This window comes from Anopheles maculipalpis, chromosome 2RL, assembly GCF_943734695.1.
Source record: "Anopheles maculipalpis chromosome 2RL, idAnoMacuDA_375_x, whole genome shotgun sequence".
Lineage (NCBI taxonomy): Eukaryota > Metazoa > Arthropoda > Insecta > Diptera > Culicidae > Anopheles > Anopheles maculipalpis.
In genome coordinates this window covers 84,076,278-84,096,401 of record NC_064871.1, presented here as the reverse complement: position 1 = coordinate 84,096,401, position 20,124 = coordinate 84,076,278, and the positions used below count along the sequence as shown (strand labels likewise).

The window sequence follows — 20,124 nt, the reverse complement described above, 5'->3', positions numbered from 1 at the left end:
GTCACATGTTCTGTTTTTAATCCTCCTCTTGCAAAAAAAAAAGGGCTCATAGCTGTCTAATGTGGAGCATTGCTAATACGTTTCATTTGCGCTTGGTTCTCTCTGTTCTCTCCAGCACTCGACAGTCCACGCAAGGGTGCGGAATCACGCTCAACAAACTACAACGACGAAATCTGTACCGTGCATATCGAAAACTCGAACTGCACCTGCCGGAACTCGTACTGGCCGTCGACAGAATCGCGCGATCTGGACAGTAACTATGGTTGTGGTGATACGGCTTCCGTTTCCGAGTGTCATGATAGCATCAACGATTTGGATTCGTTCCCAAGGTAAGTTCATGGAAAAAGACTTCCAGTTTTAAATGGTTTGTCCTGGTCAAGCCTATTTGGAACCGATTTCTTTATGCCATGCTTTCCATATGATGACTCCAGTGATAGCTTTTAGTTAGGAAATATTTATATGATCGTTGTTTCGCAATCCGAACTTTCTTCATCGTGCAGGAACACGGTGGCGAATCTGGAACGTTGCATGAGCTGCATTTCAAAGCTTGGAGCACCTTCAATGTCACGCAGTTCCACCGTCACTGGAACACCTGGCGCCGTTGCGCCGCTTCCAGCATGGCACATGCTAACCGAACACAACAATCACATCAACCAAACGCATAAGCTTCCACCACCACAGCTAGCCCTCGATCGGATGTCTCTTTGCTCACATGGTAGCAGCAATAACTCCGAGTACTCGATCCCCAGACAGGCGTGTGGTGCGGGTGAATCGAGCTGGTACGAAAAGGCTCCCAGCCAAGCGACCGTTTCCATCTGCAGCCATCACAATCGTTCGACGTCTCCGTGCAGTTGCAGCTGTCCCTCGGTGCCCTGTCGTCCACCGAAACCGAGGGACATTTCACTACACATCACGGCACCCATCCATACAGCCATCAGTATGTCCACCGGTAAGACCCCGCAGCAACACAGTGTCGGTCCTTACGAGAACTATGACATACCGAAAACCCCAATCGCCATCGACGGGTCATCCTCGACGGGATGCACACCGGGCGAGAATTACGATACGCCGAAAAAAATACAAGAGTACCTGGCAAAGGAGGGCAAAGACCTGATGGATGGTAGTGGTAGCGGTGGCTACGGCAACTACGACATGCCAATGTCCCTTACGAAAGCAGTGTGCAGCTGTCTATCGAGCGGGGGTGAAGCTCCGATACAACCTCCCATTAAAGGACCGGAACGGGTAGACTGCACCTGTCATCGAGTGATGTCTTGGGCAGACAATTGGATCTCTTTGCCGCTGTGTAAGCGTGGCAATGGTATCGAAAATACAACCGTACAGGTGAACAAGGTGAAGCTGAGCGGTGAGGGTAAGATGCCTGTGATGGATGCGAGTGGGGCTGGTGATGGAAGCGGAGCGATCTACGCTACCGTTGATATGACGAAAAAGATTCGGAAGAAGTTGGAACAGGCGTGCGCATGTGATGAGCCGCTTGTAACGCAACCGCAGGCTAGCGGACCAAAGCAACTTCCAGCTAGCTGTTACGATAACTACGAAGATGTGGAGATCAAACCGGAAGCTGGAGCAAACTATGCGAACCTTGAGTTTGAACGATCGCTTGAGAACTATGAAAATTCCAAGGAGGTATTACAGCGAGCAGGGCTGTGCCTAGCCGGGGCTCCGAGTGATGAAGAAGAACCTCGCGTTTGTCACAAGTGTGGTCATCCGAGTGCGAAAACACCGGACGCCGATGAGGACTGCCGACCCGATGGAGGCGAACAGGCATCGGCAGACGACAAGCAGGAGAACTACATGATGATGGAACCGGGCAATAAGAAATCAAAGTTCCCCGGATATATTCCTATGTCACCAGCCGCTCCATCAAGCGTCGGTGGAGTTCCCGAATCGACCGATGGAACCGTATCGCCGACAGCACCACCACTTCCCTCCAAGTCAGACCTTTTGAAGCAACGCATGAGTCGCATCATTGGAGAGAAATCGGCAAGCAACCCGAGTCTTTGCGGACCGGCGGTGGATCGCAGTCGGAAGCGGATAGATGATGAATCACGCGTCCCGGGTAGTGCAATGCTGCGCGCTACGCTCACAAGTCCTTACGCCCGCAAACAGCTCATGGACAGCAGTGATCTGCTTCCGACGTGTGCTGCAGAAAAACGACTCTCGCCACGGAAACGATCAGCGTCCGCCGAATCATCCCGGTTCTTGGACGCGGAAGGTGAAGAAATCGAAAGTCCACTCAGTGGGACGGCTTCTCCAAGTACTGAAACACTGCTACGAAAGACACCAACCCCAGGCTCAACAACGGCTCTGCGACGATCTTCATCTCCCTGCGTGCATCAGGAGATGGAGTCAAGTGAGAAGACGGCAGCTGTGGCTGAAGCTGAAGATGATTTATCCGCATCGACGAATCCTGCCTCGAGTCAAACCTCTCAATCTGTTTACATCCGGCGCTCGGAAAGTGTACCCTGTAAGGCGCAGAACAGGGATAGCTCAAGTTCGAACGATTCGGGTGTATCCACTGGATCGCTACGGCAACGTGGTACCGATTTTACCGACTTTGAACTTCCGCTTACCACCGCCATGTCGGCGAGACGTCATCAGCGACATGTACTACCGACACAGAACTGTGTCCATGCGTCCTTACCACGTCGTTCCAAATCGTTCGATCCACTGCGGGAGCTATCCTTCCAGTTCCAAAAGATACGCGTCCCGGAAAAAAGCACCTCGGCCGAGGCAGAAGTGCCCGTGTGTCCACCGAAGGCGAAGGATGTGATGGCAGGTGCACCCGGGGCACCTTACATCGATTCGCGCAGCACCAGCAGCGGTACATCCGATATGTCCGACTACATCGAGACACTTTCCCTCTCTAGTCACAGTTCCTCCGATACGCCTGAAGGCATGAGGTAAGTACAATTCTTCGGCTAGACTTCTTGAATGTTCCCTGTGCTATGAGAATGTGTTTTCGGTCTGTTTCTCCCTTAAAGACACATCCGGCAAGCAACTTCAACGCTGAGGCCACGGTCCGGCAAAGAGTATCAAAATATCGATCGCTCGATACTGTCGCTCACGCAGGCGAGTGCGGACGCAATCAAGGTGCCAGGTACACCTTCCCAGCTGCGTGGACTGCTCTCGTGTTCGGCCAACTATGCAAACATCACGCCCGTGCCGGAGAATGCCGAATCGCCTAGCCCCGGCTATCAGAGTGGCACGTCGCCGCAGGACGCACAGGGTCAGCATTTTATGTTTAAGGTAAATATAGGCCCAAAAATCTGTCATTTTTATTAATGATTAAAGAAGTATTGATGAAGAGTATTAATATTAAAAATTCGTCTCTATTGTTCGCAGAACTCGTCGTAAAACCAAAAAACTGAGCTGCAACACTAAGGTACTGTACAGATAATTTCATTATTCTTAAGGTGGCGGTGTGTAGGACTAATCACTGCAAAGTGAGGTTAAGCTAAGACGGGTGAAATAGTCATGCAAAGCGCAAATACGGAAAACTAACAACAACAACAAAAATGATACAAAGATCGACAAACAAACAAAAAAACAAAACATTCAATGAAAGCAATAACACATAACTAAGCATAACTATTGTTTTTTGTATGTTAGTATATATAAATATGTATGGTATAAAACAGAAACTAGAAAATCAAAAATCATCCAACTCCCCAAGACACGACCGTTAGAGGAAATTGTACAGGTTTTGTTGCGTGAAAAAAAAATCACACAAACCAAATATTTTTGTTCCACAAGAACTTGCTGCTGCTGTAAAGGCAATCTTCATCTGCCTAATGTCAAACACATACAAAGCTCTTCTGCTCCAACATACATATGCTCCCTTTCTATTCTCTGGACAAAGTAACGAGCAAAAATTCCCCAACGCATTACACTCCCGTTGGTTCCGAGTTTCAGCGAATAGACATAAAAATTGATCGCTTACATTTCGAGCGCTACCCATCAACTCGGTAGTAACACTTGAAATGGAACGGAAAGAAAACACCCGGAAAGCAAACGAATTGCAGTTGGTACTGTACTGTTTGGCTTCAGGGCTTCCCGTGCTTTCCCGGGCCACACCTCTGTGTCTGTGTTTGATTGTAATTATTTAACCTTCCGATCCTTGCAGGCATCACTCTTGCCGTTTCTTTTACGCCCTATTTTCCCGGATTACCTGTGCAAAGTTTGCCGTTGTACCACCGGGTTGGAGCATGAGCATGCCGCCATTTCCTTCCCTCGATTGTGTCATCACCGAGGGTGCAAACAATGGCACATTCTTCCACATTTGCCCGAGCGAAGTATTTTGTAGCTTCCGAAACAAAGTCGGAGACAATGAAGCGAAAGAATTGCTTCCTTGTGAGCAGCTTCCCCATACCGAAAGCAATAATAAGTTTCCGATGAGCGTGTGACATTCTGCTGGGGATTTCAAATACGTACACGCCTCCCTTTCCCTAACGGCTGAGTAGAACGATTCGAAGAAGTATAACAAATAGACTATTTTTTCTTCATTCGAACGGTGGAACATTACACTCGGCCGTTGGTAAATAACATATTTTGGTCATGGTTTTGTATCTTCCCGGCTTTCTATATGGATAGAAACGTTCAGAAATCGATGGATAGCGATACAAATTGTATCTTTTATATTTCTTACCCTGCTGGCTTACCCTGGATGACTTCGACCGGGTAGCTCCACCACCTTATGTTCTGCAGGTGAACATATTTTTGAAGATTAAAACAAACATCCCAACAGCGAACGGTTTGCGACATGGCTAACTGCTTTTTTGATTTGTTTGTTGATGCTGTGTATTGTGTGTTGAAATATTGGATATTTTGTCAAAATTTGCACAACTCACAAGTACGTTGACAACTTTTTTTCTTTGTTTTCTTTAACAAATATGCTATTTGCTCTTGAAATGTTAAGTCCCTTTAAAAGAAGCAAAAGCATTTGACAAATTTTGAAAGTGATTTTAACTGAAGCAGCCAAGCGATTGATTGTGTAAAATGTAAATACGAAGCAGCAAACACAAAAAAATGCAACAAAAAGAAAAGAAGACAAAATGTGTGCAAAAACAAATCTCTAAGCTGAAAGAGAAAAAAACTGACAGAGAAAACATGCCAAAAAATAATAACAAAAGTAAGCAAAAGCTAAAACCCAGAACTGTATTTAAACACACACATATAAAAGCATTTAGAAAAAAGAAATGAACTTGTTACATTGAAAGACAACAAAAATGAAGTTAAAAATAAGAGTATAGTAGCTCTTGTGCGACAATTTAATTTTCTGTTTTTCGATGATCGGTAGAGAAGAATCGTGCAATGTAGATAAATGAAATATTCCACATTCTGCTTTTTAATACTTTTTCCATCTTTTTTAATATGTCACTCAAACTCATGCAACTCTACCCAACCGAGCATTATGTTTCTTACATTATAAACTCTTCATTTTAACATCGGACTCTACTCATGAAATGACTGAAATCATTCATATTCGAATACCATCATACTCTTACTATCTTCCCCTATTCGCTGACATCTGCCTCCGCATTTTACACACACAATCTCACAATCTCATTCGCTCGAATAATGAAAAAAAGAATATGCCTTAAACTTTATTCATGATCGAAAACTACCAGCTCTCTACCAAGGATTCTTTTGTACGTAAAACTACCCAACGTTTGGTTCCGAAAACCATTGCTCATTTTTCTCATCGCGAAATAACATTTTGGCACCCAAAAATCGACTTTGTAGAAAGCTCATCTAGCTATACAGAAAATATACCCAACACCAGTCCACTATATTGTGTAATATATGAAACTATCCAAGCCCCTGGCTTGGCCCTCCATCCTATCGCAAAACAGTAAACGTAAAGCGTATTTAATAACAACTACATAATCCTTTTATTTAAAGTTACATGAAGAGATGAAGGATGAACTGCTGTACACCAAAGTTAGCACAATTTTATGACGACACAAAACAACAAAACTAACAAACTTCCGACTTTCCCAAAGCGTCCCTGCCCCGTAAAGCTCACTGCTTGGCGGTATTATACGGAACGCGTGATTTCGGGGGTGTGAAATGTTGATTCTTTTTTACCAACCCTGTGACAAGTCTGCCTAGTTCGTGGCAGGAGACTTGCGTAAAGTGTGTTTTAATTGTTTACACCAACAAAAAACGCAAAACGATCCGGAAAACTATAGAAGATCGTTTTTCAAACACCGTAGAACGAAGATTTCATGACAGTAAAAAGCAAGTTTTACAAAAAAGAAAAACACTATCACACATTGCGAGCCAAGCGAGTTGGCTGGGTGGTCGATTTTGAACAATGTTCATTCTTTTTTCTACGAATATATGTACACGTATATTCTATACAGGGAAACACGGTTTTAAGCGAGAAGTAGAAAAGAAAACACATCTTTAAAATCAAATCTGTAGTCAAATCGGAGAAGGAATTCAATGGAGTGGGACGGTTAAACTACCCCCGATGATAAAAAGATAAAACAAAAACCGTTCGAGTACACACGGTACGAGTCAAAAAGTCTTAGTTTAGATGTACCATTTTTTCTATCAATTTTACACACGAACAAAGGCCGGGCTTGAAATGCGGTACCCCGATATATTGAAAAAAAATAGACTCAATGGTTCAAGAAACGGTTAAAAGGGTAGAAAAGAGAACAAATCCTTATGTGTTGTAAAGCGATTGAAGAAAACGAAGCCTTCAATCATTTTTTTCATTATAAAGATAGGTTTGTGTGTGTGTGTGTTGAGTTTATTTGGAGTAACGTTTTATTCTCGGTAGATTGTTTATCAAACGATTTATTCAATTATTTAAACATTTTTGCATTCATTTATTCTCGTCTCTCCAAGTGAACGCAAAACAAAACGAACCGCGAAGCAAGGACAACACTGAATGTTGTGTGCTTCCACCTCGCCACTACTCATTGCTGCTCTGTTTGATGGCGAGCAAGCAAGTATGGGTGTGTGAGTGTTGTAAATAGATTATTATGTAAAACGAAACTGCATCCATATTATCACTATTTGAGTATTTATTGGATTATTAAGAAAAAAACAAAAAATAAGCAAACAAAACACACGAATGAGGACGGAATGTAACAAGCGCTACTGCCGCTTGGCTTCATGACGCACGAATAGGAAACAGAAGGTTCATCCCGGTGAAGGTGATTAAAGGTGAAGAAACTCTCAATACACCAAGAAAAAAACCCCTGGTGAATGTGAAGAAGGCACCCTAGCCTTCTTGGTCCCACTCCCAGAAAGTCTTGCCGTCAGTCCATTTACCAGTTTTTACCCGGGAGCTAAGTTTTAGTTCATTTTGCACATAAAACTCAAAAAAATAACACAAATTGGCAATGATGGCTTCCGATAGAGGAAAACACAAAAATGGTCGGAATTCAATGCGAAAAAAAAGAAAAGAAACAAAAGCCCAGTCGTAGAAAACGATGCTACGGCATCAGATAACTTTACGCTGCTAAGGTCGTAAAGGAGAGTTACAAGAAGAAGAAAAACGGACAAGGAAAAGGCGAATGAAAAAGTAAGCAAAGTCCAAAAATAAAGTTTAACGACACTTTCATGAAACGTAAAACTACGTAGACGCATTGCGGGTGGCAAATGGATTAAGCGAAAGAAAAAAAAAAGACAAAAACAAATGCGTAAAGTAATAATGTCCGAAAAGAGATGGTAACGCGTTAGAGATGCCATAAATAGCGAAAGCTTTACGGTAAGCCTTTTAACATCAATCTTTGCACGTTAATGAGCTTGCACGATTTAATTAGTATCCGTAGCTTACTATTGGAACACATTTTTGCATGATGCTAGAAGGTAATTAATCTTGCTTTATCCATTTATTTTAATCAAAGGTTTTTTCCATGTACTTGGCTTTATTTGAACATTTAAAATAATTTCATACACGTAGTTTTTGTATAATTTTTTAGATCGTAGTTTTAACTGTTAGTATCATTGTTTATTTTCTAAGATATGTTCTTAAAATGATTTACGCAATGTTACCATTTCTTAAATTTTGAAATAATCTTTTTTTTTTGTATAAAGTAAAAATTTGATGAGCTTATTTCATTTCATAAATTTATGATAAGTTTACATTTTTGTAAACACTTTTTTTTATTTTCTTTGATATTTTTAATACAATGCATTTGTTTTTTTCTTTTTTTTTTGTTTCATGAAATGTCTTTTTTTGCTAGTAATTAAACATATTTCAAATTAGTTGTACTATTCACATTGTATATTTTTATATTTTACGTTTCTTCTTGAAAAGATGCTATCTTTCTTGCTTAATTCAGTACTGTGTATTTAACACTTATCACCATTTAAGAACCATCCTTTAGTATTCTCATTCGCCATCTGCCTTTATTCCTTTCTTGCTTGATTTTATTTTCCTATTTGTGTTTTATGCTGTTTTTTTTTACTTGTTTTGAAAATACTTTTTGCGTTTACCATGCTTTTGAATCACCATATTTCATCACTTATTTATAAAATATTGCTTTTCTAAGTTATCGTTTTATAGCTTATTCTAACTGAAACATAACATGATATTTTCAAAAATACGGAAATCATGGTAATATCACAACACAACATAACATAAAGTTTGTTTCATTTAATTGATATTCCCCCAATTTTTTTTAAATATCAATTAGGCTAGAGTTATGGACCTTGAAGCTTCATTGAAATTTATACATTTTTAATAACAAGTCCTTCAAATGTCCCAAAAATATAGTTGAGTTCAATGCAAAATCATCTTTTCTTGGCTACTGCACCAGACATTACTATTCACATTGTATATTTGCTATGGTTCAGAAGAGGTTTGCCTGTCAGTCCAGTCCTGTCATGTGAAGACTGGCGTAGCTTTCGCTTCTGCCACTAGCATTTTACATGATGATGAAACAGTCTTTGAACGTAAAAAATGAGTTTATGCTCATTTTACTTTCACTTAACCAAACGAAAAATTCAAATTTCGTACCAATCAGTAAAATAATGAACGGTATCAACCGAAACGTTATGCTCACGTAATATTTGTTTTTCACAACACTCTGAAAAAGCGCTATTTACACCTCCTAAACCAAACTGTTATCAGACACCATTGGTGTTGGTTGTGTAGCCTATTGCAACCTTATGTGAAAACTAAATTTATTCAACCAGAAATACTGCTCGAAAAAAAGGCAAACAAAACGCTCCAACTGTTCGCCAACGATAGGACTAGGGTTAGAAAAAGAAACTACACTATCTCTATCGGTGAATTTGTACAGCAATGGAAGGAAAAAACTCATTCCTATTCCTACTAAACCGTTGCTTATCTGCGCCAGTGTTCGGTTGTGGAAACAAAGCGGCCGAGCGCTAGGGTTTACGCTCAGTAACGCCTCAGGCTTATGTTGCTCCATATGCACACCGTGGTAAAAGGGCCGGCTAGATTGCCATCCCGTTTTTACCGCCATCCCGCTCTGCTCTTTGTTCGATTGCTGGACGGGAACGTTGGGGTGCTATTTATTTACGCCTGCTATATCGACAGCTGAAACATCACCGCACGGCCGTAGCCTAAGGGGAAGCTTTGGAGCGTAGGAAACAAAGCACCAAGAAAATGCGCCCTGCCCGCATGCGAACGGAGTGCCTTTTTTGTATGGGGATCGGTGCCAGAAGGGCGAATGGACGGTTCGAATCAACGTTGATTGCATGGTTGATTGGGATGGATTAGCCCAGGATCGACGAGCAGCAGTCGGCTTCCCAACAAACGCCAACACCTTTCCAGAGTGTTTCCGGCAACCGTTGGCTTTAAAAGCGTACCCATAAGTGCCAGGGGTACGTACTTCAAGACGTACATGGAGTGTGCATAAATTTGGAGCCTATCTATTGCATGATGCGGATGTTTTAAATTTGCCACAGGCGTGCTGATACGCTCAGTGGTAAGCCTGAGTAATGGTGCGTCCATTATCAGTCTGGAACGTGTTCAAGATAGTATCGGGTAAGACATATTAGGATTGGAAATAAGAAAAACAAGCGTCTGCGAGCAGTCCAACGCCGATTGATCCGTACCACAATACAATAAGATGCATGAAACGTATAAAGCTCTTATTCTGCAAAGGTTCCACAACATTTGATGATTTTTCCATTTATTTTAATCATTTAATCTTTGTTATACGTTTGTCAAGAAAGTCAGAACCTTCTGTGTGAAAATTTGGGCTGCTTTTTTTCCATCCCGGTCTATGAGGTGAAAAAATTTCTTGTGCCCAAGTATATAAAAAAATCAAAACACTTCAAAATTCCGTTATAGAACGAGTAATAATAATAATTAATAATCAATGTTGTAATAATAATTAATAAAGTGTTTAATATTTTTTATGAATTTTCAGTTACGTGTGTCGGGATTAATACTGGGTAATTATTATGAAAACTCGACGCTATTTTCTAGAGTTTGCAAACTTCACAAACTTGTTTTGAAAATCTATCTCTTCTGTTTGTTACAAATTTTCTACCGATTTTCTCAAGTTCTTGAGTAATCTTCAAAAATAATTGTGCTTTTTTCTCATTACCATGGTAATGAGCGGCGTTTCAATGCTCCAGTACCAGGCGTCTCCATGATGAAATAATAATGGAGACGCCTGGTACTCCGAACTTCTACTCCGTTAATTTCGAAAGTTCAATTTAGCGCTGCACTTAATTCGATGCACGACATTGGATGCCGAACTAAAACTCCACTACAGCACAAATTGAACCCCCAAATACCACACATGCTCTTAGCGTGTGCCGCCGACTATCGAAAAAGTCGTCAAACAAAAGAAAACACGTCCCATTAGATGATTTCGATTCCGACAGCAAAGATTTGCTGAACAATTTGTTTTGTCACTCCTTTTTGCAATCACCTAAAGTTCATGTTTCGATACAAATCAGAATACACACACAAACTAAAAATAAGCGACCTACCAAACCCCACTATGTTCGACTCGCCTTCCCATTTCCCACGATCCACGTAGCACAGGTGCAGATGGTACGGCGGTGGTTAAGCTGAAGCGATTTTCCATTCGAATTCGGCTTCAGCGTACCGAAAAGCGTTGAAATGCGATTTTAATTTTCAAACATACCCCCATTCACCACCAACTCTTCCGAGCTTGGAACCACTTGCTAGCTTGTGGTGAGGGCAGGTGAAAATCTTTGCACAGGAAAGAATTGTAAGCGCATCTCGAAAAGCCAAATGGGACACAAAAGATGTGTGATGCTCCCGTTACTAGTCAGTCGTAGTTTGGGTGCGTGTGTTACCACCGTTACGGGTGAAGCGTTGCATCACTGCAGCCCAACTGCCAACAATGAGGTTGAGATGCCACAATCTCTCACAAACACACACACACACATGGCCGGGTGGGAAACGACAAAGTCGACAAAGCGAAACGGAACACCCGAAGCACATTATCAACTCAGCAGCAGCATCGGTAGTTACGTGTTTCTTCCCTGCTAAAATACTTTTCCGCAGAAAAGGACATTCTGCTGGCAGCAGGTGCAGGATTCTGTAGCTTTCAGTGTAGCGTCTCTGTTCCATAAGCTTCAAAGCTCTCTCTCTCTCTCTTTCTGTCTTGCTGCCACTGCATGCATTGAAATCGAATTGTGAAATGGGGAGAAAATGAATTTCACTCGAAATAAGATCAGGTATTTGTGCCGGGAATTGATGATGTGTAATGGAGAAAATTGAATTTCTCACCTTTACCGACGAGCAAAAAGGGGTTTTTTTTTTACCCCGCAAAAGGAGCTGTTGTGCGAGGAAAAGGGTAATACCTCTTGTTATCAGGGAGCCACTGTTGATGGAATTGGAGTGGAGTTTTGTGAACTGTTGCCGCTCAAAATAGTGTCTTTTGTGTCAGATGTGGAAAAAGAACTTTTTGAAACACGTCAGGTAAGGAAAACTGTCATTTCATGCAAACGACTAATTCCCTTTGTTAACTTAATCCCATGTGTCATTAGGTTTAAGATACAAATATTATTTATTTTGCATAATTAGAAACTTTCACTCCCTGAAAAGCTACTGTTGCAGCTTTCACTCCAGTGCTTGGCGCCCCTTTTTTGCAACCCATGAACCTCGTGCTAACAAACATCGAGAGAATCCTTTCCGGCGACAAAGTTTCCAATTTCTTCCCATTTAAGAGCTGCCTCAGTTCCATTCACCAGAAGCCCCAGCTTCCAACCGGTGCATCTCACATTGCATTTGTGGACACTGTGTCGATAATGGAACACAGTAACTACCATTCGTATCCACTATCGTTTTCCTCAAAAAGGAGAGGCAAACCGGGCAAGACAGATGAGGAAGGATAGGCAGTAGGGGGTGGTAAATTAAGACGTCCGTACTAATCCGATCAGAATCGCTTGTCCTCGAGACTGTCCGTGTTGTACGCCGGGTGTTAATCTTCGAAATCTCGTTAGGAATTCAATTGTTCTATCCTGCCGATGCAGAAGGATGCAATTAAAGGGTGGTGATGCATCGGATGGTGTAGGTAGTGTAGACCGGCAGGATTCCGATAGCTTTGGGTAGTGTGTCCCGCTAGCCCGTTTTGCTTTGATTGGGTGAAAATGTTTCCTCCTGAGGGCGAGAGGATTAATAACTTTGGTTTCATTATCGATCAAAAATGGTGCAATTTGTTGGAAGAAGATGTAATTTTCGTCTTAAATGAAAGTGAAATTGGATCTGTTCACCGTTCACGGTTCGAGAGGAAATGCATTTTATAATTAATTTTAAGAAAAAGCAAATGTAATTTGAAACTGTTTCACTGAGAACTTTTTGTTCAACACATATTTAATTGAATATTTTTGGCTTTCCGTCATTGAATTTATTGATAAAAGGACAAAATAATATACTAAGAGATATATTTTCGAAATATTGTTATATTTCGAATAAATTATTTTCGAAATTTTATCCGAAATGTATATTGTGAAATTAATTCAGGGTTCACAAAGCTATCTTAGTGCTACATATTTATTACTTCAAACTATAATAACTCTTCTTCTCCTTGACTTACCGGCTTGCTAGATCACGTCAGTCGTCTTATATGGGTAACCGAACTTATTGATACCACGTAGTTATAGGATAGTAAGTTCACACTGAAACGGAACGGCTTGGAAGGGATTTTAACCTCGGTCCTTCCGTGTAAAGACCGGAACTGTTGTCACTCACTGCACCACATTATTTGTACGTATGGAACTGCTTCTCATATTTAGGAGATAGTTTTTGTAGTTGAGGCGGGCTTTTGTCCCATTCAACGGATTGCTAACGAAGGATATCTCCGACTCAACTTTTCAAGACCGAAGGGTAACTCTGATTTGACTGGAATAGTTTCGACTAATTTGAAGACCGGAGGATGCCTTCGACTTCCATAAACAGGCTTAGGTGTTGCTTAGAATGCTGCTTTATTCATGGTCTTACTAGCTAATTTTTACTGTAAAATCGGTTCTATCGCTTGATTGTTTTGTTGTTTTTCTTTTAATATTTTTTTTTTTTCAAATGGTTGCATATTAGTGCGTGGTCGTTAAATTAAATTCGCGGTAATTTCGCGTTAATTTCGCGTTTAATTCGCGTTCAGTTTTATTGGATCATTCAAAATTAAAAGAGATTCAATAAAAAAAAGCTGTATCCACATTTCTTAAACTGTTTATAACATAAAATTAAATTCTGATTAAATATTTGGAAAATCGTTTTAATCTTTTGCCGAGCATACTTAAGACCACTTCTCTATCCCCTCAATCGATTTTTAATAATTCCCACCATTTACATTTGCTACCGACAATTTGGTCTAGCTAAATATGAGATTTTCTGTACTCCATTTTCTACTTTCCCTGTAGAAAAAACTCTTTGATCCTTAAACTCCGTGCACTTGGCAGCGTCAGTTGAATAGATATTCCCTCTCAACTGAGCTCGATCCTTTTTCAGAAGCAGCACAGCAGAAAACGCGAACGTATTCTGGCATAGTGTGACGTGCCGTAATGCTTTAGCACCTTTCAAGTACCCTCTTCACCTGCGCACCCGAGTCATATGCTTACAGACAAAGTTCGTACGTATGTGTGAGGGAAAGGATATTCACACTCTTCCTTTTTTCCCCAATTTTATGAAATAAATTCTACAATCTTTGCTACCATTAGAGGAAACAGCTGTCTTTGAAATAATTATGCAGTCACTCGCACAGCGGCACGGCCGCGTGTCGTTGGGTTTAACTTTTTATGCTCCCTCAACCAAACTCCCCCAGCTGATGGGGTAAACGATCAGCCGCCCTACTGGTGTGTTGCTCTTGTTACCGTTACCGTGTTCCTGATTATGTACCGGACTTGCTAATGGCGTTTGGCATTTGCTTTCATCGCTTTTCGCCTACCTTTTTTTTTACAACCGAGGCTCACTTATTTGCCCATTTGCTGGAATGGTCGCTTTTACACGGGGATGGTGTCCAATGCAAGAAATAAATGAACACACACCGTTGATAATCATCCGGCTAGGAAGAAAAGCAAAACACACTCACAAAGAAAGGAGAGAACACGATGCTACTAAATCTGATGCGCTGTGTCATCATTAAACGGACCAACGGGATCTAAAAGAGATCCTTTCGCTGCACGGTGCGATCCAACGGACACAATAATTAAATAAAAGACGTTAAATAATTAACCTCATTAACGTTTCCGCTACCGTGATGCTGCTTTGCGACAACCACCTCTACCCGTGGTAGGAAAGTGGCTACAATAATGGTTCCCCATTTGTTGAGGCGACAAATTCAGACGAGGCTGGAAAACACCTGTCCTGTAGCGGGCGAAACACTATGATGGATCTTAAACAGAGCGCTGTTGGGTCAGGATGGAACTGTCTTTCTTCTCGTTTGAAATGAAACACCCTTAAGAGAAGCAGATTCTCCACTTTGGGACACATTATTTTGAAGAAGTTCTTTGGTATTTAAAAGGAAATGGAGACCTATTCAAATTTTTGTATCAATTTTTAAATGACTTTAAAAAAACAATCACAATCAGCTATTTGTGCTCAAGTTTTGAGGACACAATATTTGTCGTCTCTGCCATCGATAAAACCGATCTTTTCCACATTTCAAGAGACGTCTTTTTAAAAAATGTCCAGCATCTCTATGGCGAAACAAGAGTTCAGTCTTTGAAGACAATTTGACATTTTCGGAGACCCAAGAATCTGCGTAGTTTGCTTACACTCAGATTCAGCTTCAGAAATTTTGCACATTTTCTCCCATAGCTGAATAAGCAGTCTTCTTATAAGTTAATTCTTATTCCAATACATTCAATCAACCAAAGTATACGACCCAACCGAAAAAGTGCGTTTTCGATTGTGATTCCAAAAGTCAAACCCCATTTGCTGCTCTTAGTGAATAATCAACGACTTCTTCCTAAAATTTTTATCTTGTGTTCTTTTACTCAAGTTTTTGTACTTCAGACGATAAACGCATCTTACCTCTGGCCTTAAAAACCCATCAGAATACGCAAACTCAACTTCAAACTTGTTAAAAGCTCCGGAGGGACATATCATGCTGGCACCAAATAGGTAATTTACCTGAGTAATTCTCAAAAACTAACTTTATTAAATTGTCATGAACGTTTTCTTAGAACAAGCCGCAATTGCTAAAGCATCCTCCAGATTTTGTTTATCAATCAAGTATCAATATATTGTTCAATAGTGCCTTATTCTTATACTTGAACTTAATGACTCTCTGCTTTAATTTAGCAGCCTATCAAACTTACGATAAGAATAATAATGAAATCCTCAAACTATTCAAAGGGAAAATTATAAAACAAAAAAGTTGAACAAAACCTAAAATTCAAACCCGTTCACATCCATCTGCCTCGTTACCTGTGCCATCAGGATTGAAGAAAACAGCAAACTTTTCTAGTTGCACAGCCACCAGTAACAAATAACATATCACTTGCAGGACCTGCCTTTTCGTCGTCCACCCAACGAAGACCGGCCAAACAAGTAACTTCTTCACTTGGAGCGATTTGTGCTTCAGTCAACGTGTCTTCTTGCATACAAACGATCCGGAACTATTCACCCAAAATTCGCCACCTCATCATCATGGTGTACCGCACCCCGTTTCGCTTTCTGGACACGGTCGGCAAACCTTCCAACTCCCCACGAAAATCCGAATGATACAAAATATGAAACTCAAACGGGAACTCAATCCCATGTTTTCGTAGTTGAAAATGTGGAGTGTAATGTGAAGCTCCTCCCCATACCCCATAGTCTGACACAGTTTTCTCAGCTGCTACTAAAGCTTTTATGGTGAAAGTAACATACACATAAAAAAGCCACCCTTTTCCATACCCAAAACAGCGAAGCAGTGGAGCACGGTGGAGCGCACATGCTTTGCAATGAACGAAGTGCAAAAAGCTCTCAAACAAACTGCTAACTATGGGTGTTCGAAACACTCTCCAACAAACCCTGAAAGATCTGCCGCACTGGTTGCTGGATGGTTGCAGGTCTTTAGGAAGAGTTTTTGTGAAAAACTAGTACCTTACTCACCGAGCATGTAGCGCAGGTCGCTAGGGTTCGTTAGAAAGTTGCGAATTGTTTCCAGGGTGTTTCCTGTGTTGTTTTGACGATAAAACAACGGCAACGATGCTACCAACTAAAAACAGGAGATTCGTGTTTCTGCTCCAATCAGAATCATGCCAACATTTGCAGCTACTACTGGGGTACTACTTCAATTTACTAACCATCACTACATTTCCGCCGATGAGCACTAGAGGGCGTGCTTGTTAATTAAAGTGTTTCCAGCATGCCGGAAAGTCCCAAAACGATGCGCACAGATGACGTTGCCACTACGCATTTTCTATATCGCGCCCATTTTTAAACTAGGTCACCGACAGACTCCAAAATGTGAGAGTGTGTTTGTGTGTGTGTGAGCGCTGGAGTGAATTTTATTGATTGGTGTTCGCCATCCAGGTGTTTGCAAGTCATCGTTTTCTTGCCCTCATCAAGGCAGTCAATTTCTTGCCCAATTCAATTATGGAAATACGGCAAAAGCTTGGTGGCAGTGTCGACGAGAAATCGTACCGGAACATCGAGTATGTGTGTCAATATTTTGCTACTGGTGAATTTTGCTTCCCGTTTTTACTTGCACACACACGCACACGCAAAACGAACTAGTCTAACAGTTCTGCACGATCGCCTTTACAGCCTAGAGTTGCACAATATGTGTGAAGGTTGAATTCAATTTATCGTAAAATGTATGCAAATTTAATGCCTACGATCCATTTTGCAGCCAGATGAAGATGATGATGATGGCGCTGGGTTTTGTCATAGTCAGTGGAATGTTCCTCAATCGGGGGAAACCCACCGGAAAACTGATCCACTGCTCTGGTCAAACGGTTGCAAGTGAAAGAATTGAGTTTTCGAGGGTACTAAGTCACCTGCGGCTAGCTAACCTATCGATTGGATATCCGCTCCGTAGGCAAAAGCATAAATGTATGCCCCGCAGAGAAATATGGAGATGAGCAAGCAATTGGTAACAGCTGTGCACACTTTTTGGAAGACCAATTTAGTGTGCTGTCTTCCTGAAACAAGTTCATCTTGATTAGCTTAAGTGATGGGTAAAATTTTCCCCAGGAATATCTTTCGAGCATTTAAAGCTTCTCTAGCTGCTGTGGAAGAATTCTACCGAACCACATGCAAATTTAAATACAAATTGGCGCGCGCGCGTGTGCGGCGTTGCTGCTTGCCTAAGACGAACAGTAACGTTGTCTGCTAATCTGAGAAACTTGACAGATTGTTTGTCTAGCGCAGTTTTGTGCGACACTTTGCTGAGCGAAGTGTGAGTTACGTGCCAGACTGTTAATAATGTTGCGGCCACGAAGCGTGTGAAGCGGCTGGATGAGTTTATTTCGGTGTATAATTTTTCCATTCTTTATCTTGCCATCAAATTGGATGTGGAACGTCACACGGTTAAGCTGGCATCGTGAAGTCTTGTATCATAATGAAGAATAACCAGAATTTGCTCAGAGAAGAATTATGTCTTGAAAGGTGCTTGGAGGAGAGTTTTTGAGTGATGATTGAAGTGTAGCAGTTGTATGTTGTACTGCTTGGGTAAAGTTTTCTTGAACAGTTTGCAATTTTTAATCTACATTTCGTCTTTGTGCCGAATATCCATCCAATAACCAATGCCGGTTGTCTTAAAAATCAGATTTTTTTGGGTTTAGATTTTTGGCAAAAAAGGACTTAAAATTTTCAATTATATTCTTCTTCTTACCGGCTTAACGACCTGCTAGGTGACGTCGGCCATCAAATGGCTCACTAGATGTCAATAATACCATGTTAGTGGATGGTCAGTCCTTTCTCAATATGACGGTACGGTCCGGCTGGGATTTGTATGCCAGTCCTGCTCTATGAAGACTTGCACCTTTGTTGCCAGTACCATCGAACTATTAAGTAGTTCCAATTTATCTTAATTTACTCTTTAAAGTTGCTGCAGCAGCAAAAATTCTACAACTTTGATTTGCTCCTTCAGAATTAAAACTTGTTCATGGTTCATTAGTTCAGCTTCCTTGCGCCATTTACTTTACAACCTTACGGAAACGCATGTACGAGTGTCATAATGTCAATTACTTTTTTTCTCAAGCATTATCAAACCTAAGAGAAAATACACAAAAGTTGTGTGTAGAGAGTTAACATGGAGTTTTAAACAGCCAGGAACAGACGAGCGCACCAAGTGTTTTCGGTATCAACAGCCCTCTCGCTTAACAAACAGAGTGGTAAGGTAAGATCCTTCAACAATAAGATACAGTATTTCAAAAGAAAACCTCGCTCACAGCATCCATTTCTTACTTTCCACCCCGCTTAAAAGCTACGGCTAAGCTCGTAATGAAAAACTGATTAAAAAGCTTACAAAAATACTTGTGACGTGGGTTTTGCATGAAACCCGTCCAACAAATGAATGAATAACGGCCAACACCGCGACACATTCACACAACCAAACGCAACGAATTCAGCGACTAAAAACCATGCCACGAACAAACGAAACGAAGTCGAAAAAGATAGAAAAAGAATGGTGCAAGACACAAAAAAACAAGCACGAGAACAAAAACATGGAAAAACTGGCACCGGGTATGAATTGTAAAAGTTATGAATATGCATGCCGTTTTGTCATTCCCATTGCCGATTTACTCCGCCACGCCGTTTTGCTCCGCCTCGCCGCGCATACACTGCAGTAAATCCGGCCGTATAGTGAACAAGTTCAAAAACTCCCCATTTCAAGGCGCATACACCAGCTCACACTTCCCACTCCTGCTGTGCCTGGTTGCATTTAATGAAGTTATGCAAATTTGTCTAGAATTTATCTCACCCGTTGCCTCACGCTACACGCTTTTGCCACCAACACTTTTCCTCGCATGGTAGATACAAAAACAAAAAACGCTGGAATCCGGCTCACGGATGCCTCGGCATCTGATGCTGTAATCCGATGGAACACAATGGCTCAAAGCCCAGACCCGACAACCAGTACAGCCAGAAGGAATTGTTTCGCATTTTGTAAGAAATGGCAATCGGATGTGGCAAAGGATTAAGATCTTCTTGGTTTGGCCGTGTGCAGGGGATGGAGCGTTCCGGGGGAATACCTCAGCTGAAGGCGTAACAGGGCGGAAGGAAAAATGCAATGAATCACGTGAAAAGTGAGATGCGAGACAGGTTGCACGAATTCTTTCGATGTTTTAACTCGCTTTCTAAACTCACGCTAAAAGAGAAACGAAATATCAGTTTTCCAAATAAAAGAGTTGTTTTAGGCTAAACATGTACCAAGAAGAACCAATTATCATACAACAAGTTCGTTAAAGTATTTTGTGATCATTTTAGCATGGCATTTCATCGTAAGCATACAACTGCGAAGCAATTTTTAAATATATGAAGCACTTGGAGATTATCTTGAAGCCTGAAAGTATGCAATTTTCATAACTTGACGATAATTTCTTTCGATAAACCTATTTTATACACGTCTTTCTGTAAAAAAAGCATCGCAACAGATCGAGAACACTAGTTCTGAATCGAAAGCAACGGATCTATTGACCTAAAGGTGCATAATCGTACTTATCGCAACGTTTGAAAATGTAAAAGCAAAAACTACT

At 41.2% G+C, this 20,124-nt stretch overlaps 2 protein-coding genes across 3 annotated transcripts in view; one reads left to right on the top strand and one right to left on the bottom strand.

The window, feature by feature from the left end:
* Positions 1 to 3,383, top strand: part of LOC126567764 (uncharacterized) — a 407,639-nt gene extending 404,256 nt beyond the window's left edge. For both annotated transcript variants that reach the window (XM_050224046.1, XM_050224047.1), the window contains 4 exons: positions 116 to 329; positions 501 to 2,921; positions 3,003 to 3,267; positions 3,364 to 3,383. In XM_050224046.1, coding sequence (XP_050080003.1) covers positions 116 to 329; positions 501 to 2,921; positions 3,003 to 3,267; positions 3,364 to 3,375 — 2,912 coding nt within the window. In that variant the 3' untranslated portion in view covers positions 3,376 to 3,383. The remainder of the gene's footprint in view (positions 1 to 115; positions 330 to 500; positions 2,922 to 3,002; positions 3,268 to 3,363) is intronic.
* Positions 1 to 20,124, bottom strand: part of LOC126567930 (condensin complex subunit 2) — a 299,174-nt gene that overhangs the window by 230,298 nt on the left and 48,752 nt on the right. The gene's annotated exons all lie outside the window — the stretch shown is intronic.